At 57.1% G+C, this 20,046-nt stretch overlaps 11 protein-coding genes across 11 annotated transcripts; 5 read left to right on the forward strand and 6 right to left on the reverse strand.

The window, feature by feature from the left end:
• Positions 1 to 70: 70 nt before the first annotated feature.
• On the reverse strand, positions 71 to 2,198 carry PHYSODRAFT_258736 (hypothetical protein; the record flags this gene model as incomplete). The annotated part of the gene is made up of 6 exons (XM_009523093.1): positions 71 to 181; positions 209 to 934; positions 1,020 to 1,157; positions 1,275 to 1,513; positions 1,706 to 1,972; positions 2,006 to 2,198. 6 exons carry the CDS (start codon positions 2,196 to 2,198, stop codon positions 71 to 73), a joined length of 1,674 nt encoding a protein of 557 aa, XP_009521388.1.
• A 541-nt stretch (positions 2,199 to 2,739) lies between these two features.
• Positions 2,740 to 4,448, reverse strand: PHYSODRAFT_483739 (hypothetical protein; the record flags this gene model as incomplete). Its single annotated transcript, XM_009523094.1, has 3 exons — positions 2,740 to 3,648; positions 3,739 to 4,128; positions 4,212 to 4,448. The coding sequence occupies 3 exons, from the start codon at positions 4,446 to 4,448 to the stop codon at positions 2,740 to 2,742; spliced, it is 1,536 nt and encodes a 511-aa protein (XP_009521389.1).
• A 373-nt stretch (positions 4,449 to 4,821) lies between these two features.
• On the forward strand, positions 4,822 to 5,472 carry PHYSODRAFT_285146 (hypothetical protein). The gene has a single exon (XM_009523095.1). It carries the CDS (start codon positions 4,867 to 4,869, stop codon positions 5,353 to 5,355), a length of 489 nt encoding a protein of 162 aa, XP_009521390.1. The 5' UTR covers positions 4,822 to 4,866; the 3' UTR covers positions 5,356 to 5,472.
• A 30-nt stretch (positions 5,473 to 5,502) lies between these two features.
• Positions 5,503 to 6,930, reverse strand: PHYSODRAFT_297476 (hypothetical protein; the record flags this gene model as incomplete). The annotated part of the gene is made up of 4 exons (XM_009523096.1): positions 5,503 to 6,175; positions 6,260 to 6,300; positions 6,374 to 6,419; positions 6,497 to 6,930. The coding sequence occupies 4 exons, from the start codon at positions 6,928 to 6,930 to the stop codon at positions 5,503 to 5,505; spliced, it is 1,194 nt and encodes a 397-aa protein (XP_009521391.1).
• A 165-nt stretch (positions 6,931 to 7,095) lies between these two features.
• On the forward strand, positions 7,096 to 7,935 carry PHYSODRAFT_258613 (hypothetical protein; the record flags this gene model as incomplete). Its single annotated transcript, XM_009523097.1, has 2 exons — positions 7,096 to 7,559; positions 7,632 to 7,935. The coding sequence occupies 2 exons, from the start codon at positions 7,096 to 7,098 to the stop codon at positions 7,933 to 7,935; spliced, it is 768 nt and encodes a 255-aa protein (XP_009521392.1).
• A 171-nt stretch (positions 7,936 to 8,106) lies between these two features.
• Positions 8,107 to 10,512, forward strand: PHYSODRAFT_555600 (hypothetical protein; the record flags this gene model as incomplete). The annotated part of the gene is made up of 8 exons (XM_009523098.1): positions 8,107 to 8,358; positions 8,443 to 8,475; positions 8,547 to 8,590; positions 8,671 to 8,719; positions 8,799 to 9,060; positions 9,137 to 9,837; positions 9,909 to 9,988; positions 10,060 to 10,512. 8 exons carry the CDS (start codon positions 8,107 to 8,109, stop codon positions 10,442 to 10,444), a joined length of 1,806 nt encoding a protein of 601 aa, XP_009521393.1. The 3' UTR covers positions 10,445 to 10,512.
• Positions 10,513 to 10,596: 84 nt separating this feature from the next.
• Positions 10,597 to 11,315, forward strand: PHYSODRAFT_540665 (hypothetical protein; the record flags this gene model as incomplete). Its single annotated transcript, XM_009523099.1, has 1 exon — positions 10,597 to 11,315. One exon carries the CDS (start codon positions 10,597 to 10,599, stop codon positions 11,284 to 11,286), a length of 690 nt encoding a protein of 229 aa, XP_009521394.1. The 3' UTR covers positions 11,287 to 11,315.
• Positions 11,316 to 11,380: 65 nt separating this feature from the next.
• Positions 11,381 to 14,659, reverse strand: PHYSODRAFT_345075 (hypothetical protein). The gene is made up of 4 exons (XM_009523100.1): positions 13,739 to 14,659; positions 11,761 to 13,648; positions 11,625 to 11,684; positions 11,381 to 11,553 (listed from the first exon to the last, which is right to left on the reverse strand). The coding sequence occupies exons 1-4, from the start codon at positions 14,533 to 14,535 to the stop codon at positions 11,476 to 11,478; spliced, it is 2,823 nt and encodes a 940-aa protein (XP_009521395.1). The 5' UTR covers positions 14,536 to 14,659; the 3' UTR covers positions 11,381 to 11,475.
• A 1,014-nt stretch (positions 14,660 to 15,673) lies between these two features.
• On the forward strand, positions 15,674 to 16,926 carry PHYSODRAFT_485860 (hypothetical protein; the record flags this gene model as incomplete). Its single annotated transcript, XM_009523101.1, has 3 exons — positions 15,674 to 15,920; positions 15,996 to 16,068; positions 16,146 to 16,926. 3 exons carry the CDS (start codon positions 15,674 to 15,676, stop codon positions 16,924 to 16,926), a joined length of 1,101 nt encoding a protein of 366 aa, XP_009521396.1.
• A 22-nt stretch (positions 16,927 to 16,948) lies between these two features.
• PHYSODRAFT_481244 (hypothetical protein) lies at positions 16,949 to 17,416 on the reverse strand (the record flags this gene model as incomplete). Its single annotated transcript, XM_009523102.1, has 1 exon — positions 16,949 to 17,416. The coding sequence occupies one exon, from the start codon at positions 17,414 to 17,416 to the stop codon at positions 16,949 to 16,951; it is 468 nt and encodes a 155-aa protein (XP_009521397.1).
• A 202-nt stretch (positions 17,417 to 17,618) lies between these two features.
• On the reverse strand, positions 17,619 to 19,115 carry PHYSODRAFT_555607 (hypothetical protein; the record flags this gene model as incomplete). The annotated part of the gene is made up of 2 exons (XM_009523103.1): positions 17,619 to 18,432; positions 18,646 to 19,115. 2 exons carry the CDS (start codon positions 19,113 to 19,115, stop codon positions 17,700 to 17,702), a joined length of 1,203 nt encoding a protein of 400 aa, XP_009521398.1. The 3' UTR covers positions 17,619 to 17,699.
• Positions 19,116 to 20,046: the final 931 nt, after the last annotated feature.

Consider the following 20,046-nt stretch of genomic DNA (forward strand, 5'->3'; position numbering starts at 1 on the left):
GCTGTAACGGCCATGATATTTAGCGATATATTTGCTGAGTCAACCAACGAACGACTGGCGCGCTTAGAGCTTAGAGCAGCGGCTCGACGTCGTTCCAGTCCACCGTGGCGCGGGGCCACTTGGTGCGGATCACGAGGTTGAGCGGTGGAATGAGGTCGTCGTGGCTCGCGACTGCGCTCGGCTGCTCAGCCAGCGCCAACGTGTCGACGGTCAGGCGGATCTCCTCGTCCTGGTTGGCGAGACCGTCGTAGTAGAGCAAGTCGACGGTGGACTGGGACTCCAGGGAGCGATCCTCAAGTGCTCTAGGCTCGGCGGCGAAGAGCACCGAGTAGTGCGACTCGCTGCAGACCACCCAGATATTCACGCGCGGCTGCTTGAGGTGCGAGCCCACGACCAGGTTCTGGTAGGCCTCGAACAGCGATAGGAAGCCGATCTCCGATTGGGACGAGATGCCGCGCAGCACGATGGCATCGGGGTCCGATGCACTCGCTCCTTCCAACACTTGGTCGCCGTCGAACACGTTGCTGCGCGCGCGGCCGCACAGCAGGAGGTTGACGATCTCCTGCGTGCAGTAGTCGTGCGCTCCGATCAATTGGCCACCTGACTCAAGGGCGAGTTGGTCCATCTCGCTCTTGATCGTCTCGACACCTTTAGTGACTAGTACGGAGACGACGAACTGCACGAGGCCGGAACCTGTGGATTCCATGAACTGCGGCAAATGAGCGGTGAATATCTGCCGGGCTTGGTCTTCGGAGGTGGCGACGTGCAGCTTCAAGCCGGCCATGAACTTGCGCTGGCCGCCTCCATTGTTGTCTTTCACGGCAACGACGCACTCAGCTGGTGTGTGGTTATCGCCTCGAGAAGTCTGTGCAGCTTCCCAGAGGATGTGGGCCAACGCCTGCACCAACGCGCGCTCTTGGTGAGGGACTCCAGGCTGTGTCCGACAACACAAGTCACATTTTCGTTAGTGTTCCGATGTTCTCGAGTTTCAGTAGTAGCTACAGAAATGATATACTCACGTTCTTCCAGTCGACTGGAGCGTGCTGTAGAAGGAAACGCAGCACGTAGCCCTGCACTACTGCCAAGATACCACATGGGCCACCCTGGTGCTGAACCAACCCGTACTGGAGATCGCGCACCGTCGAGAATACGAACCCCTGAGTAATACCATTGCAACCGCACGCCAAAGAGATGGTTAGCCACAGAGAACATCGTGCGATGAAGGTTTTCACCGCCAACATTATACTTTACCACGACTTGGGCGTGAGACTCACCTGTTCGTCCCAGTGACTGCTGAACGCTTTCTTGTTTGCTCCAAAGAGTAGCTGCTGCACGGCCGAGACGTCCGAGGCGGTTGGAATTCGCGTGGTGCCGCCAGTAAACGAAGTGCCGATGTTGCTAGTTGCCCGGGCGGGTCTGCCTTTCGTCGGCTGATCGAGAAGCAGGCCCATGTCCTCGCAGTCTTCGACCTCAAGCATATCGGATACTATCGGAGCGCTCTTGGCCTCTCGTGCTGCAGCTCGACGGGATACAACGAAAGCTGTCGGTGCTTCTTCCAAAGCCTTCGATACTGAGGAATCTGCGTTGGATGGCATGTCGTCTGCGTCTGGCTCAGTGTTCTTGTTTTCATTTGCAGGCTTTGAATCGATTTTGGCGTCAGTTGGGTCAGTCTCGTCAGAATCGGCTTTGCTGCTTGAGCGTTTACGACGAGGTGACGCCTTCTTTGCTGCTGCACTGGTTTGCTCCTGCTTGAGCTCCTTGTACTTGAGATAACAGTGCTTTTTCGTTTTGGCATTCCCCACAAGCGACGCAATTTGCTTCCATCGGGCGTTCTTGTCCTCCACGCCACTTGTTTTCTTGATCGCCTTCTTCAACGAACTGATCTCGTCCTTCGTCCATTCCATTGCAGCATCCGCCTCGCCATCTTTGGAGCTGGATCGTCGTCGACTGCTCGACTCTTTATTGTCACTAGCTGTGCTGATCAAGTACTCGAGTAGGCATCCACTCCCATCGGTGTCTTTGTCTTTCTTCTTCAACTCCATGTCGTTTGAAAAGCGCTCGCTCGCAATAGCCGACGCATGAGTACCAGACGTCTTCTCCATGAACGCATCGAGTGCGCGGGGGCAGTTCCAGCTCTTAAGACAATCCATAACCACCAGCTCCGCCTGACGAGTAACATCAACTGCGGCATCCTCCATGTCAGCAGCACTCTTGGGAATCTTGGCCTTAACAGAGATGGTTGACAACTGAGACCAATGCTACTGAGTCTCTAGCAACCACTGCTACGCTGGCGGGCCCGCCGCAACTGCTACACCACCCTTCACAAAGCAAGGTTCCAACTATTTTTGCGGGAAACAAACCGAGTTATCTGCACCTAGTCTGCACCTGATCAACCGACAAGGAGCTCAATCCCACAAGGAGAGCAACGGCAGCAACTTCGAAACAGCCTTGCAGGTATACAAAACGCACACTTCATTAAAATATCGCCAGCATCCTAAATCTCCAACAACACATTCGTCACGCCCTCATCCGTCCAGTATACGAGCTCGTTGCTTCATGCGGCCAAGGTCAAGGGAATATGTCCAATATACGATTGAATCCAAGCGTAACTGATCAAACAACCTCGGTTAGGACGCACGATGAGAACGCTCCACTCAACACACAAAACGTACCACGGCGTCCGACATGAAGAACGAACTTGCACGACTTGAGTCATCGAAGAAAAAATTGACGGCGCCTTTATCGAATGCTCATGACGCTCGACAGCGACGAACTGCTCAGCTCAGCAGTGCTTGAGCCGGCCTTCCGTGCTTTGCGGTTGGGACCGAATACCTTCCAAAATCGTAGAGTTTCATCGGCTGCGCCGGAAACCACCGTTTCTCCATCAGGCGAAGCTGCCAAGTGCAGCACACGAGAGGTGTGGCCTGTGAGTTCCTTTACCTTGGTCATGCTGGGGTACTTCCACAGACACAGCTCGTTTTGCGAGTATCCATGCGACGACAACAGCTCCTTCTCCGTCGTCGACCAAAGCAGCGAGCACACCTGCGATCCTGTGTCGACGGAACTTAGCATCGCTCCGTTCGTTGTGTTCCAAAACTTGATCGTGCGATCAGCAGTACCGCCGCCCGTGGCAAGCAGGTTGCGCTCCCACGGGCACCACGCAATCGCCTTCACTGCGGCTGTGTGCTGTTCTAACCGGTGCGCAGGGGTCTGCATACTGCGGCTACTGCCAATGCTGCCGGCCTTCCACAGACACAGAGCGTTGTCGTTGCCACCTGACGCTAGCATAGTACCATCGGGAGACCACTGCAGTCCGCACACTTCCTGTTCATGGCTCGTCAGCGTCGAGAGCTGGTGCTGCCGTGCGCGAACATCGTGGTGGATGATAGTGCTGTCACGCGACCCCGACGAGAGCACGTAGCTGTTCCATGCCAGCGCGCCCACGCGCGACGAGTGTCCGTTCATCGTTCGGACCTGACGCGATGCCGCCACATCCCACAACTGCACCACCGACTCGCTAGTTCCAATAGCCAGATGCGCCGATCCACCGGCCGCATCACTCCACTGCACGGAACTCACGTACTCGTCTCCATCAAGGGCCATCAGCTCGTCGATCTCACCAGAAACCGCGTTCCAGAGGTACACACACTGGCCCAGAGCCACCGCCAAGATGTTGTTGGCCCCCCACGACAGCAAGTTGAGGTAGTAGTCATTCATCAGCTCCGGGGCGTCCAGCACCTTGATCGGCGCCGAGGGGACGTGGCGGTTGAGCTTCTTCGCCGCCGCCGCGGGCACTGCGCTCACCTTATTGTGCGAGAATCTGGCCTGCAGCGTGGACTTGAACGAGTCCGGGGGTGCCACGGCCGGTTTGGCCTTGCTGAACTTGAGGATCTTGTGGTTCGAGTCGTCCTCCTTGCCCAGCAGGGCACTGGCCAGCCTTTTCTTGTAGATCTGCTTCTCCTCGTCCTCCGCTGCGCTGCTACCGGCGCCTGAGTTGCCTCCTGTGCGGCTGGGGCTGGCCTTGTTCCTGTTGGTGGCAGCCTCGATGGCTGCCGCAGTGTCGGGCGAGTTGCACTGCACCAGGTCCAAGTTCATGGCGCTGCGCGTGGGGATGAAGCGGTCCGACGCCTAATAAATGACCAAAACCACACATAATGAGCCCAATAAGCCTCCGTTTTAGGGCGGAAAAGCACGAGTGCGCTGCTACTGACGCTCTTGTTGCTGCTGGCGCTGCAGCCGGAGCCGGAGGAGGCGTCCTTCTTGCTCTTCTTGGCGCTGGGCACGCCCAGCGCGCTGCTCTTGAGGCTGCTCGAGGCCTTGCTGGCATCTGGTTCCGCGGCGTTGTGCGAGCGCTTGCGCGAGAGGCTGCGGCTCGGGGGCGGGCTCACGAGCAGGGAGGAGGAGGACACGCGCTCGAGGCGCCGCACTTCCGCGCTGGGGCTCGCCATGGCTTGCTAGAGAGAGACCTGCGTGCTATTGACTGCCGTGGAGGTGGACTGGCCCCGAGTTGGGATACCTACCTACGGAGAATGTGGAAGTGGCGTGAGGTTGGTAAACAGAGGGATTTCGAGGGAAACAGAGGGTATTTTATGGATGGATTAAACGGAAGAAGGTCATTATATTGGCGTTGACTGCCTTGATTGACGAACCTTTCAAATATTCAAACTCAAAACTTTAAATTCAGACCGCGCCTGTTTCTGCTCAATGTACATGATGTGGTGCACATGAACTGTACCAAAAAGCTACATAAATTCTAGAACGGTACCAGGTACCCTGGTGAAGCTGACCGACCGACCCGCCAAGCGGCATTTGGTCATCTTGTGGCAGACGCACACCACTTCGACGCTCCTCCGACCCGCCAGAACGATGGAAAACACCGCCGAGCCCGCGCCGACGGCCGCCGAGTCCTCTGCGCTGCACTCCAACATCAAGACCAAGGGCACCAACAGCTACTACTACGCGCACAAGAAGCGCGAGAACGTGGAGATCCACGAGTGGGACGGCAAGGCGGCGCCGCGGCTGCTCAAGACGCAGTCGCTGACGGCCGCTGCGCCCGCGGAGGTGACGATGACCATCACCAACTACGCGTGGGCCGACGGCAAGAAGCGCGTGTCCGTGTACCTGACGCTGCCGGGCATCGGCGCGCAGAGCGAGGAGGACACGCACATCGACTGGACGGCCACGAGCCTCACGGTCAAGATCAAGAACTACGAGGGCAAGACGCGCCTGCTGTCGGTGCCCAAGCTCTACGACGAGATCTCGGACGTCAAGACCAAGCGCAAGGAGGACCAGCTCGTGCTGCAGCTCGTCAAGGCCAAGGAGTTCAGCTGGCACTCGCTCAAGAAGGACGCGTAGACGTCATCTGCCGTCTCCGCCCCGTGAGAGAGCACAACATGTAATTAGAACAGACAAGAAATGGCGTCGTACGCTACGGGCGGCACAGAATCTGGAACACGGTACTCGTTTTTATCTATCTCGGCGTTGTTGGGTCTCTATCTTGCCTTATTCGTACCTCACGTCTGTGGTGTAGAGAATTTCGCTGGCGTCGTCCACAAGTTGAACACGGAAGTGCGTCCGTGTCATGTGCACCGACATGAAGCCATGTGTCATGTCCGCGTGAACTAGGTCCGGATTTGCGCGGGCGTTCGGCTGCAAGCCGTGGATCCGATAGCCACCGGCACCTGAGATGAAGAAGTTGCGGACCGAATCGTCGGTGTCGTTCACCTTGCGGACGTGCTGCATCGAGTGGTCGTGGCCATTGAAGTATGCGTGGACCTTGTACTTCTGCAGCATCGGATCCAGCATGTCGATCAGCTCGGGCGTGTCGGCGTTGCCAGCGAAGCTGTACACGCCCCAATGGCCCATCACGATCGTCCACATTCGTTCCACGCCCGCAGGTTTGCCTGCGCTCAACGTTTGCTCGATCCACTCGTATTGCGACTGTCGGGTTTTCGCCGAGGACTGCTGATTCATGCGCTCAGTGCAACGGAAGTCTCGAGGTTCACGGCCGCAAACCAAGTCGCAAGCGTCAATGACCACGAGCCTCAAGATCGTTTTCGGGGCCACAGGACGGTCAACCGAGTAGTATCGGCGTGGCATGTACCACAACGAATCCTTCTTCTCGGCGTACTGAAGCATCGCGTCGACTGATCCTTCGCAGTCGTGGTTTCCAATTCTGTCGACGAATAAGCAATCTTAGTCTTAGAGTTTCATGCATTTCAAGGATACCAAGAGCAACAAAACATCACAGTTGACTTACGTGACATACCACGGCACCTGCAGCTTGGGATGCGTGTACATCTACACAGAGCAGCATCCACATAATGCTCAGCACAACCGCACACCCAACGACAATACAGCATGCTGGTTTTACCTGCTCGAAGTTCGTCGAGAGCAGCGGGTCGTCCGCGGACTCAATGCTAGCGGCGCAAACGGCAAATAAAAGTTACATTAGACCTCACACACTAACTATCAATACGCAGCAGCATACACTAACCCGTGGTCGTAGATCTGGTCTCCAGTCGACAGCACGAAGGCCGGGGATGGGTCCATCGTGGCCGTGAAGTTCTCGAGCGCCAGGGCCACTTTGCGCTGGTTCTCATCGCCCGTGCCGAAGTCTCCGAACGCAATGAAGTTGGTCTCCTCAGGGAATCCGTCGAGAATAGACGGTTGCACATTGTAATTCCTTGCTCGTGACGCTGTCTGCTTCGTCACCGACGATGCAGGAGCCACGCCCGTGTGCCAGAAGAAGAGCACGAAGAGCATCCAGACGCCCAGCGACCCCAGCGCGATGAGCTTCACCCAGCGCTCGTAGTTGGTGGCGCCATGGAGGGCTGCACTCCAGCTGCTGTTGCCGCGACGCACCGCCGAGTGCCGGTCTTTGCCGTCGTCGTGCTCCTCGCGCTTGCGCAGTCCTGCCTCGAGCTGCATCGGTATTCGTCGTGTGCACAATGCGTCGACGTCAGTTACGAGCCTCGTCTATGCTGTGGCTCCGTCCTAATCCTATTTTTGGTACTCTAGCTCTAAATCGCCATTTAGAACGCCAGATTTGGTACTCTAGCTCGGAATCGCCATTTAGAACGCCAGATCGCGACGATGAAGGCGCTGGGCGTGATCCCGGCGCGCTTGGGCTCCACGCGCTTCCCGGGCAAGCCTCTGGCCGAGTTCTTCGGCAAGACGATGATCGAGCACACGTACGCGGCGGCGGCGGGCTCCAAGCTGCTGTCAAAAGTGGTGGTGGCCAGCGACAGCGAGCGGGTGCTCAACGTCGTCCGAGGCGTTGGTGGCGGCACGGTGCTGACGGGCGCCTGCAACACGGGGACGGACCGAATCGTGCAGGCGCTGCACCTGATGGACCCCGAGGAGCTGAGCGAGTATGACATTGTCGTCAATATTCAGGGCGACGAACCGGGCGTGAACCCGAGACACATTGATCAGTGCATCAAGGCCCTACGCGGTGCCGGACCCGACAGTGTCATGAGCACGCTCGCTACGCCCATCTTCGACGAGCGAGAGGCCCGCAGTCGAGACGTGGTCAAGTGCGTCGCCGACCGCAACAGGTACTGTACATCCAGCAATTGGATTGAATTGCTGCTGGTCTAAGCGGTTCGTTGCCAATTGCGTGAGGGCAGCAACGCGCTCTACTTCTCCCGCGCGATGATCCCGCACTCCAAGAGCGGCGAGTTCTCACCCGAGACGACGTCGTATCTCCGGCATGTGGGCATGTACGCCTTCCGCAAGGACTGCTTGCTCGAGTTCCCGTCGCTGCCTCCGTCCGACCTGGAAGAGTCTGAGGACCTCGAGCAGCTCCGCGTGCTGTCGGCAGGCTACAGGATCCAGCTAGTGCAGGTCGACTCGACGCTTCCGGGCGTCGACACTCGCGCCGATCTTGAGGACCTGAAGGCTCGCTGGCCTAACCTGAGAAGGGCAACGTAGGGCTCTCAATCAGCGAGGTGTCCCTTGGATAGATAGTATCTATTAGATACTGTAGCCATCTTTTGAATCGTACGTAAGTGGATACTAGGTAATTACATGTACAGATTCTGATCCGCTTTTCATTCTCGCTTTGGGACGACTGTAGAGAAGAGTGTGGAGCGCAGGAGGACCATGGGAGACGACTGGGAGCCAGACTTCTCCGCGTCGGCCACGGGCAACGCTGTGCTGGACGCGGCGCGCGGCGTGACGGGGTCGGGGGCGCCGGCCTCGAAGGAGCAGGGCGGCACCGAGTGGACCCGTCTGGAGCTGTGCGTCATCGCCAGTCTGCAGCTGGTGCTGGTGCTCGTGGCCTACCGCCTGGACCGGTCGCAGCACCCCGTGCTGATCTCCGAGTCCGCCGTCGCCATCTTCTTCGGCGTATTGGTGGGTGAAATTACATGCAGGAGGCGAAGGAGAGCGCAAGATTTGGACGCTGACCTTTGGGTTTGTGTGGGTTTTGTTCTGCAGTTTGGTGCCGGCGTGCTGATCTTCTACCCGATGGTACGGCTAGAGAGGTGCAGGGTGTTGTGCTGGGGACTATAAACTGATGAACACTTGCTGCTGTCCTGTAGGAATCGCTGAACAATGGCATGGACCCGGAAGTGCTCTTCTACGCGTGAGTTGGTGGTTACATTTTCGTGGATTGGGAGGCTGTTATAAAATGACTCATGTTTTATTGTTGCTGTGGGTGTCTAGGTTGCTGCCGCCGATTATCCTGGAGGCAGGATTCAACATGAAGAAGAGGGTATGTGAAGCTGCTTGTGGATTTCTTACAAGACTGACGGCTAACCGAGATGTGGTGGCTTCTGCTGCGATAACATCAGGGGTTCTTCTCCAACTTTAACGCGATCATGCTGCTGGCCATCGTCGGAACACTGGTTGCCACTTTTATTACGGGCGGTGTGCTCATTTGGCTGGGAGATTTGGGCCTCATCACCCAGCTGACGGCAGCAGAGGCGTATCTGTATGGAGCTCTTATCTCGGCTGTCGACCCGGTGGCTACGCTCTCGGTTTTCAAGAAAAATGGCGTGCCTCCTCTGCTGTTTAACCTTGTCTTTGGTGAAAGCATGCTAAATGACGGCGTCGGTGAGTTATTCGACCAGATTATCCTTTTACGAAGGATTTTGCGCTTGCTAACATATTATTGTATGTTTACCTGTAGCTATCGTGTCGTTCACGCTGTTTCAAGGGCTCATTCGGAATGGCATTGCTGACGTTACCTTGAACAATGCGGGCCTCATTATCATCAAGGTTTTCGGCATCGGATTTGGTTCCGTTGGGCTCGCAGCGGTGGTATGCTTCACGTCAGCATTTCTACTTAAGCAAGCTGACCCAGTGCTCCAGCAGTACCCGTCCTACGAGATTTCGATTGTGCTACTTTCGGCGTACTTGAGTTACGTAATTGCGGATCTCGTTGGGATGAGCGGCATTGTTGCGCTGTTCTTTTCGGGTGTGCTGATGAGCCACTACCACCTGTACAACATCGCTGACGAGAGCGCGACGGCCCTGCGGCATCTGCTGACGACGTCTTCTTTTATGGCGGAGAACTTCGTGTTCATCTACATGGGCATGAGCGTGGTTGCGTACTCGGGCTACTTCACGTGGGATTGGGGTTTCATTCTCGCCAACTTGGTCGCTTGCCTGTTGGGTCGCATGCTCAACACGTTCCCGATGTGCATGCTTGCGAACCTCTGCCGATCGGAAGACAACAAGATTCCGTGGAGCTATATGGTGGTTATCTGGTTCGCTGGGCTTCGTGGTGCGATCGCTTTTGCGTTGGCTCTCAACGTATATACACCGAACCGTGTTCACGCGAGTGTGATTCAGAGTACAACTCTGTTCACCGTCATGTTCACCACTTTGGTAAGTTATCCGCGTGGAAAGGAGCGAGAGCAATGCTCTAACGCAAATTGGCATGTGTTGTTGGTTGGCAGGTCTTTGGAATGGGCACAAGTCCCGTGTTGCGCTACTTTGGCTTGACGGCTACGCTGGAGCAGGAACGCGAATTCGATGAGTACGTAGCAGCCGTCAATACCTGTACTGTAGTGTGCTAACCCTGGTGGTGTTACTTGTTTGATTGAGCAGTGATGGCGCGCACGAGCGTTTGCTGTCAGACGATGACGAGCATGATGCGGACACTTCGTTCCGTCCGATCGACCGCTCGCTTTCTCGCCGCAACATCAGCGGCATCCATGGTGTGTGGGAGCGTATCGACGAAAAGTACCTAAAGCCGCTCTTCGGTGGCCGTCCGCGAGATCAGCAGCACCAGTCGGAGCAGACTTCCGCCGAGCTCAAGCGTAGAGCAATGGGCCCCTCCGCTGCAGCTTCAAGTCCGAAAAATCGCAGCCGACAGCAAAAAGACAAAGAAAGCCCCTCACTATCACCACCCAAGTCGCCGTCGTCGCCCATGCCGCGCATGTCATTAGCTGAGGTCGCGGAGAACCACGACAACGCCGAGATCATCGTGTAGGTAGGGTATGTAGCCATGTCATTCTGGAACTACAAAATCCATTTTTTTAAATTTGGAACAATATATTCTAAATAAGACCCCCAAAGTGTCATACCTTACTCCTCTAATAGCATTCGCCAATAATGGAGACCGGAGGCGGCGTGTCCGAGGAGATGCGGGCGCTGTACGACGCGCAGCGCCGCGCCCACGAGACTGTATTGACCCTGCAGGCGCAGATCGAGGAGGAGGAGGCCGTGTACCTGGAGGAGACGCCGCACGGCAACATCATCCGCGGCTGGGACGGCTTCATCGACTCGAAGCAGCCGCGCAAGGACGCCAACCCCAAGAAGATCAAGCCCTACAGCGAGTCGGAGCACCTTTTCTCCGGCTGCTGCTTCTACTCGAGCATGGCGAGCGGGCCGAGCTTGGACATCTACGGCACGACCAAGGACGAGAGCGCCTCCTCGTCCACTCGGGGGCGCAAGCTCACGGTCACCTTGACCGTGGGGAAGGGGGCCGGCGCCTCGACCAGCATCAGCGGCGTGGTGGATGGGGCGGCAGCACACAGCTCCCATGCTGCCTACAGAGGGGGCAAAGGCTCCAAGCTCAACTCGGTGCAGAAGACGGGGAAGGCCCCTACCCACCCTGCCACGGGCAAGGGCGCAGCAGCACAGAGCTACCAACACAGCAAGGCCTCCAAGCTCAAGAAGAGGAAGCGGGAGGCCGAAGCTGCTGCTGCTGCTAGTGCTAAGGCACATGAGACTGCGTCAGGAGGTCCGCAGACTGCTGCTACCGTGGCGGCAGCGACGACAAGCTCAGCAGCGGCACAGCCGCCTGCGAGCGACTTTCTCGATGTGCTCTAACCTATTGACAATGAACAGTCTTTCTACTGAGTGAAGTGTGCGTGAATCGTTCTTTGAGAGGGTCTTATACTAATAAACAGCGGAATCGGGAACCAGGCAGGACTAACGACTGACATCACGCCGCACCTGGCTCGCTCGCAGGTATTCATTCTGAGCGCCTGCCGATGGGTCCGGTGAGGTGGCTTGCGCTCACTTGGAAGTGTCAAAGGACGCGAGCAATACCTCCAAGTCCCTCGTCGTCTGGCGGAAGAAGCCGTCGTAGTTGAACTGCAATTAAGAGACAACGCTACATTAGTCGCCGTTCAACAACGAGCAGCCATGAAGCATCGCAACCTTACCTCAAAAATGTAATCCAGCTGCTGTGGTGGCACGGTGATGTCTGGGAACTTGGCGTAGCCCTGCACAAGCCGACACATCGAAGCATAAGTGAACCGCTATTATATCAACGCAAGCGCACAATTTAGTCAGACGTACCCTTAGACGATCATCAACCGTAGCCACAGCCTCCACAGTGCCCTGGAGGCTCTGGAAGAGGTGCGAGATGCTGTTCCAATGCAGATCCAACTGCGACCTCAACTGAGTCATGTATTCACCGTGCGAGAGAATCGCTTCAGATGGCGCTTGTGCGGGGCCAAAGCTGGACGTGAGCGCGTTGATCGAGTTGTACGCGTAGGCACCCATGCCGATAACGTCGTTCGACTCTCGCTGCTGGGACAGCGGCATCGCAAGAATGCCCGCCTTCATCTTGGAGCACTCCACCATTACCTGCTTAAACGTGATCAACAACGCGTCCATCTCGCTCTCGAAGTCCGAAAGGTTCGCTTTCAAACGACGGTACACCAACGTCATACCAGGAATACTCTTCTCCTCGTCGACAATCCGGCGTTGAAGCACCACGACACAGCTCAGAATGGACCGAATGTGCTTCTTGAGAAGCTGGGACAAGCGCGTACGGTGCAACCGCACACGGAGCAGCAAGTCACTTGAGACAGGAACGCCAGCTCCATCGTAGATGGAGCACAGCACGATGAACGCATCGAAGTCCCCTTCATCAATCGACGACGTGTGGTAAGACGTGCGCACTCCCCACGACAGCTGACCGATACGCTGGATCGACTGACGCACGAGCAGTAACGTATCCAACACACCTCCCTGTGCAGCAGCAATATCAGCGGCTTCCCTTGCGGACGATGTCGATGAAGGTCCTTTCTCGACGTCCTCATCTTCATCTGTTTCTGAGTTGACGGGGCTGTTCTCGCCTCCCTTTGACGTCGGTGGAGTCTTCGTTCCCACGCCCCAAGACACGAGCGACGAGAAGAACGAGCCGCTGTCCGAGCTCGACTGCTTCTTCGGAGCAGGGACCATCGCTCGGTTCGCTACCACGAGCTGGTTCTCCGCGTTAGCATTGTTCTCTGAATCGCCATCCTCGAGCAATACGATACGGTCTTCGGTTTTGTCGGAGGACGAGACCTTTTGCGTCCGACTTTCCCTGCCGCCTTGACCAGGTCCTGCCAGCACAAGTGCATTGCTCATCTCTGATGGCGAGTCGTCCTCGAGCAACTCGATCTTCGCATGACCCTCCGGTTCCTCCTCTCCGTTCTCTAGCTGGTTGTGCTTGTGCTGTTGTCTGTCTTCGATAAACCCACCACCAAGCGCAGCCGTGACATATCTACAAATGGAGCTGTTTTCTTCCACCCACAACCCCGTGGCCTGCTTGAACTGTTTGTACATCTTCTGCACGTGCAACGGATCAGCGCTCGCATACATGCGCTGAATCGGCTCCACACACGCGCCAAAATCACGAGCAAGGTAGCCTTCAAGCGGCAGCACCTTGCTAAAACTCCACCGCCAAGCCTTCTCCTGGTTGGGCTTCAAGCGGTCCAGCTCACGAACGCCAATGCGCGTGAGCTGGCTCACCTCCTTACTGATTTCAGTCTGCACCGCCTCCAGCGACTGCATCAACCGGCGGACTTCCTCTCCGCCAGGTCCATACACAAGCAAGTCACCTCCAGGGCCAGCAAGCTGTCGCGCTTTACGGCACGACACCAAAAGATCCGCCAGCAGCTTCAGCAAGCCGTGCAGTTTCGTGAAAGCGTCGAACGTTTCCTCCCGAACCTCCTTCCGGAGCGTCACAACGCCCGAGTTGCTCTGCTGCAGGAAATCCGAGGGCGTGATCGCCACTTCATTCGGGTTCGAGTTGCGTCGAAGCTGGCGCGTGAGCACCGTCGGCACCTGTGGCTTGGCCTCGGTATCGCAGAACACTGCAGTGCGGGTCATCTCTTCCTCCTCCTGGTCCGTCAGCAGCAGCGACGGCAATGAGTCCTGAGGCGAAATTGCCGCCTGGTTCTGCGGGAACAGCTCTCTGCAAGAGCAAACATCAACATCAACAGCAAAACAACGTCAGACCCACAGTCCTGTACCAGCTCAGTACACCAACCAACGTGAAACGTACTTGAACGACGGCGTGGTGAGCAGCACCTCGAGCATCTGGCCCGACTTGCTGCCCATGGCGTCCTTCATGCCCGCGTGCTGCTGGGACTGGAGGTTACTGATGGTGCAGTCCGCAGGCGTGTTGGGCGTGTTGCGTAGCACGTAGAAGAGGAACTGCACGCCGTGCATGAGTCCGTCCGTGCCGCGCGCCTCGAGCGTGTGCAGCTGCTCTCTGGCGGACGAGTGGGCGCGCTCCGTCTCGATCGTGGGCAGCACGCGCGTCTCGATCACGTTGCGCACGTCCTTGAGCGTGCCGAGCAGCGAGCGCTCGCCCGTACCCGAGTGGAAGAGTCCCTGCTGGCCGTGCTGCAGCCGCAGCACGTAGCTGTGTCGGCGACGCACCTCGATGAGGATGGACTCGGTGGTGCACGTGGCCGGCGCGAGCGTGCGCATGGCCCAGTCCTTGAACTCCTCGAGCAGCAGCGTGCGCGGGTCGTTGAGGTAGCCCGAGAAGGTGAAGGTGCGGTCGTAGCGCTCGCGCTGGTAGGCGCAGATGCTCGAGATGATGGCCTCGGCGGGGTTGCGCAGCAGGCCCACGACGTCCTGCATCTTGCGCAGGTACGAGTTCTCGTCGAAGTCCGAGATGGTGGGGTTGTGCAGCGGGTAGAAGTTGTCGTCCATCTTGAGCGCCGTGGGGAGGTCCTCCTCGCTCACCTCCATGGCCTCGCAGTAGGCCTGGTGCACGAAGCGCATCTGGTCCATCTCGAGCTGCGAGTAGCTCTTGCTGAACGGGTTCAGCCGCAGCCCCCAGTTCGACATGGCGGCGGCGTCTGCAGTCGGCTAATAGGTAGAGAGAGAGAGGGCTCACGCACGCGGAGCGAGAGAGATGGCGGCGCTGGGACTGAGATGCTGGCGTCGGCCGTTCACTTACTTCTTCTCGCCTTCTCGACTGCTTCTGGTTTCCTGCAGAAATCTCAGTGGATGGCGCGGAAGTTAGTATGCGGTGGATGCATTGAGGATAGGAGGTTATTGTGGTTGGCGGGGTCATACAAAAGCCGGCTGTTTTGGGCCTTTTGGGGCTGTGAGCGAGTTGTCGCTGCGCGGTGCGGAACGGATGGCGGCGTTGACGGCCCCGCTGACCACGGTGTGGGCGCGTGGAAGAGGCGGGGTGTCTATTGTGGCAAGGGGGGGGCGCAGAACGTGCTCGGCGTAGTGGTCGTAAAGCTGCTGAAACTTGGGGCTAACATGTCCAGACACCGGCGTTTGCACCATCGATCACTTCATTTTATCTTTATACAGCTTAGAGCTTACCGGCGTCGACGCTAGCAAGCAGGCACGAGCAAGTTCACCGGCATTTTTGCCTGGCTCATCGCTGCAGCCGCGCATTACACAGAGTCATGACCTCATCGCGTTACGAACTCCGTGGCCTGGTATCAGCTTACAGAGGTCGATGCTGATTCAAACCGGAACGGCGGCCACAAGCTTGGGCGGGGTCGGCGGCGGCCCGCCGGCCCGTGGTTCAACGTCGCACAATACGCTCAAGCTCGACGCCGCAACGCCCGCGCGACATGCTGCTGCCGCTGCAATGCGAAAGATTTGAGCGAGACGAGCCGGCGATGGCGAGGCAATGGCAAGGCACACCGAAGCGGTCTGATCGGTAGCGTATATTGCGCCACGCGTTCAAGCTCGCCATGGCCGCGCGTGGAGAAGCAAGCAGCAGCTGGGACGCCGCCACGTTGAAGCTCTTCCTGCCGCGAGAAGCTCGCGACGATGCAGCGGCAGAGGAGCTTTGACATTTTTCGCGCCCACCCCACGGCCACTTCAAAAAGTGTACACTGTAGCCATCTTCTCAGGTGCATGTTGAAGTGGGTGTGTCTATCATTAGTACGGAACGGTTTTTTTTTCGCTGTTAGACCCAATGCAAAACTGCCTGGTCAACGCTGAGGGCCCCCAGTCTATGGGCAACGCAGTGGGGGTCGTGCTGCCGCCAGAGCGCATTGAGACGCTCCGACGCGCGACACACGCCGCCTTCGAGCACGGGCGCGTTGCCGCCGTCGTGGCGCACGTCGGCCTCGTTCGGGTGATTCGCGTCGCCGAACGATGGTACGCTGTGGTCGACCAGCGCGTGATTTCTCGCGTCCACCGAGTCGTCGAGCAGCAAGTCATACACCGGATCAACCTTCTAGCGGATCACATCGAGGTGCGTGCTCTTCATTCTGCTTGACTCCAGTCGTTGGAACGATCTAACCGGCTCGTTGAGCACAATCAATCCCAGCGAGTGTCCAAGCTGTGGTTCGTTAAGAGTATCTCCACCACATCCATCGCTGAGGCCTTCGACATCGACACGAAAGAGTGCGTGCCATCACGTTAAGCGGTAAATGGTGCAAGTATTCACTCGGATATGAGGGCACTTTTGATGTTGCTCGCAGCGTTCGAAATGTACAAGTGAGCAAGCGCGACTACGAAGTGTACAACTGCGGCCCGGAGCTTCTGGACGTGCCATCCTGGAACAAGGTCGCCCACGTGCTCGAACTACAGAACCCGGAGGTGACGGACTTCCTGCTCAACAAGTGCCGCTGGACTGTGTGGCAGCCGCCTACTTCCTGGCGCGTGAAGGTGGACCAGATATTCAACGTGACGGTGCACATTGCGGTGCGCCAGCAAGGCTTCCTCACGGGCGAGATTCGCGTCGTGCGTCTGCGTCTCGGGCGCAAGTGGGTCGGCGCGCACCATCTAAGCGAGGACATGGCTCACCCGATGAAGAGCCAGTGGCTGCACCGGGTGGACTATGAAGTCGGCGACCAGGTCCACACCGCCGAGAGTGAGTTCTTCCAGACTGTGAAGGCCGCGTGGGAAGACTACCTCGCAGAATTGGCCAAGCTCCCCAAGGAGGAGAAGGAAGACGATAACACTGGAGAGCCCTTCCCGTACGACGAGCAGGAGAAGCGCACATCGCTCCGGATCAAATATCTGCTGGATACATCACTCGAAAACATTCTCAACGACCGCCGCACCATGTTCCGAATGCCTCATCAGTACGAGTTGTGGCGCATGGAGCAGGAAGATGCTCCTGAACATCGTCAGGACTGTCTCGAGGACCGCATGGTCGGGCCCCTTTTGCACGGTCCGATCGACGAACTGATCGAGTTGTACGAAGAGAAGGGGGCATGGCTGCCGAGGCCGACGATGTGCAGTGGTCATAGCGAATAAAGGTCGAGTTCGATGTATTTATTCACTGTCGTTTACCTACTGCTGCGCGTCCTTTAGGGAACTTGTCCAGCAGCAGAACGATCTGCTTCAAGTCGTACTTCTCCGCTGCTGCTAGGAACTGGACCTGCCCAACCTCGTGCGGAGTGAGATCGCGTGGTGGTAGGTCGCTCTTGAGCGCCATGCCCTCTTTGATCAAAGTCGCGAGCTCCGCCACACCGTAGTTGATGTTGAAGTTGTGCACCAGACCGTCCTGGACCTGCTTGGCGAGCCCCCACCGACGCTTCTCTCGTTGTTCCTCTCTAGCATGGGCGTTCAAGGTGGCGATTTGCTCCTCCGATTTGACTCGCCATGGCGCCCCTCGCTCTCGTCGGTGCACTTCACCAGCGGACGGGTTGAATGGGATCTTGACTTTGGCTGCTTCAGTCAGCAGCGCCATCGAATCCCGATGTCCCGAGCTCGACGTCAGGTCTCCAGACTGCTCAACCTCCATCGTGAAATACTTCTCAAGCACCTAAAGCCAATCCCAAAGTGCCCATAACCAGGGCGGATGCCATTTTTATCGTTGACTTCAACAACAGTTCTGTAGCTGACACCTTGCACTCTTGACGGAATACTACATGGAACCCGGGCAGCATCTATAGTTCAAAGTCTACGCTAACTAGCAAATTCAATTTGCCAAATTGCAGACGGGTAGAGGTAAAGCTGTAATTTGTGCGACCGCTATATCCAATTACTGCATACTAATCCAGAGCCTGCTACGACTCCAGCCCGTCTCAGTACGTGACAGTGCGGTGCAGGCGGCTCTCTTTACAGGTGACACAGATGCACCGGCCATCGACTATCGGACAGCTCAGAGCCTTCGTGTGATACACTTCTCCCTTGTGGTAGTGGCAAAACTCGCGATCGCATAAGCAGCAGTAGTGCAAGATGCGCCGGTCCAGAGTCGCGGTGAACGGCACCTTCTTCTTGTATCGCGGGTCATGGCACACGTGGCACTGGTTGCGCAGTGAACGCTCCGATGCAAGATGACGGGGACGCAGCTTGCCCTTGAGCTCCGGAACAGGCACCATATACGTAGACCGACTCGAGCTCGTCACCAACCCGAACTGGTTCGTGGCCTGCACAACGAACTTGTACGTCTCCCCGTGATGAAGCTTCTCCACGATCACTGTCGTCGGCAGCGGCAGCGCTAGCAGCTTGATCCACTTCACTTCTTCAGTCTTCGTACGAGTCCAGCGTACAGTGTAGCACACGATGGGAACTCCGTTATCCATCGGCTTCTCCCATGATACCCGAGCAGCAGCACTTTCCACGGTTGTCTTGCTCGACTCAACTTCCACCGTCACACGTGTAGGCATGTTGGGCGGCAATCGGCGTAGCAATCGAAGCAGCGAATCCGCATCGCCATAGATAATTCCTCGGATTGGCAGCATTACCACCAGCAGGATGACGATAGCGTCGTCCAGCCACCAGAAGTATACCTTCAGCAGACCCCACAAACTCAGTCTGTGGTCGAAATCATCCTCGTCGTCCGACTCGACCTCTTCGACAAACTTCTCTGCCTCCGCCTCTTGGCTTCGCTTGTGCCTACTCTGGGAAGACGGCGAGCGTGAGGACCGCGATTTCCCCGAGCTTGGTAGCAGAGGCGGTGAGGAGCCTGCACCTGACGAAGCTGAGGAGGTCGTAGCACTCGCGAAGGCGTCATCGCAGCGTACAAACGTGTGTGGACTGCGTCCGTACGAGTTCCAGGTCGTAAGGCGGTACACGACGTGCTGGTCAGGCTCCACCACGTCCATAAATTCCGTGTCTGCACCAGTAAACACCGGAACCCACGTCGACTCGCCAGGACTTCGACTCTGCAATTGATAGCGCTGTGGGGCGTTCTCAGCTGGTACCCAAGCAATCTGAACCAGTGACTTATCCTGTGAAGTGGTTCCTTCAACTGTGCAGACGCTCGACACAACCGCTTCAGGTTTGCGTCCCATACCGAGGTACTTCATCTGCAAGAACATCGCCAACTGATGCCGGTGCAGTTCACTATGCACCCCGATCTCCTGCAGCCTCGCCCCGTCGTTCGCCATCAGCAGCGGAAACGTATACCCCGAGATAGAGTTGGTTCGGAAAACTTCGCTGTACTGCGGGAGCTGTACGGCATAAGCCACCCAGTCGGCCACCTCCGCCACTGTCATTTCGGCGCCCACGCTCTCCCAGCGCTCGTCCAGCTCTTTCCACGAAATCACGGCGTCGTGGTCACTGTCCAGTTTCTTGAGTGCAGCGTCCACGTCCTGGTCGCTCTGAGCTCGAATCTTCAGCTCCGACACATCCAAGCCGCCGCTGTCGTCCGTGTCCAAAAGGTGGTGCAGCTTGTCCTTGATCTGCTGGATCTCGCGGCGCCCCACGTGTCCATCGTGGTCGAAGTCCGCCAGCAAACTCTCTGCAGTTCCCGTCGCAAGCACAAAAGTAAGCACTTCAGAGCACACAGAGCAAGCGAGGGGAAGGCCGCTTTAGTAGGGAGTTGCCACCCAAGCTACGCTGCAAGAAGAGGAAGGTAAAAGCAATAAAAGCATTTCTACGTGGCGAAGGCAACGTTTGAACACACGCAGAGGTGCTCTTACGCCGTGCATTTAACGTACCGACTTCGGGTTCTTGGTGCGTTTTGTTGCGCTTGTTGGGCTTCTTACGCGTCTCCACGACGTCATCGACGGCGCTGCCGGCCATCGTCACCGCCATCTCCATGATCTTGTTATTGTTGTCTAAACCATCATACAAGTGTGTGTTAACAAATTATATAAAGATGTTAAAGCATAACACGCAGAAGAGTGCCTACCTTTCGTGCGTGGCGCGACGACATCCTTGGCAGCCGCTGGCGCCACCAACAGCAGCAGAACCAACACCGCAGCAGTCGCCACAGTGACGAGAGACGTCCGTCGGCGCATTCTGCTGCTGCGGCAGCTGGCGGCAGAGCGCCTGCAGCCCGAGAAAGCGCGTGGGTCTCGCAGGGGCGGCCGCATTTGATCTTCTATCCACGCGGCGAAACGTTAAATGATGCCAGCGGTCGGAAAAAATGTTGTACATTTTGACTTCGACTTTGTATTGCGGCGATTCATATCATTTTTCAGC

The sequence above is a fragment of the Phytophthora sojae genome (assembly GCF_000149755.1).
Source record: "Phytophthora sojae unplaced genomic scaffold PHYSOscaffold_2, whole genome shotgun sequence".
Lineage (NCBI taxonomy): Eukaryota > Oomycota > Peronosporomycetes > Peronosporales > Peronosporaceae > Phytophthora > Phytophthora sojae.

Excerpts from the sequence above, each read along its gene's own strand:
- PHYSODRAFT_285146 (XM_009523095.1), top strand. The coding sequence starts at position 4,867 with ATGGAAAACACCGCCGAGCCCGCGCCGACGGCCGCCGAGTCCTCTGCG.
- PHYSODRAFT_345075 (XM_009523100.1), bottom strand. The coding sequence starts at position 14,535 with ATGTCGAACTGGGGGCTGCGGCTGAACCCGTTCAGCAAGAGCTACTCG. Across the intron at positions 11,685-11,760 it reads CGGTTGATGATCGTCTAAGG|GGCTACGCCAAGTTCCCAGA; the intron begins GTACGTCTGACT and ends CGGCTTGTGCAG. Across the intron at positions 11,554-11,624 it reads AGCTGGATTACATTTTTGAG|TTCAACTACGACGGCTTCTT; the intron begins GTAAGGTTGCGA and ends TCTTAATTGCAG.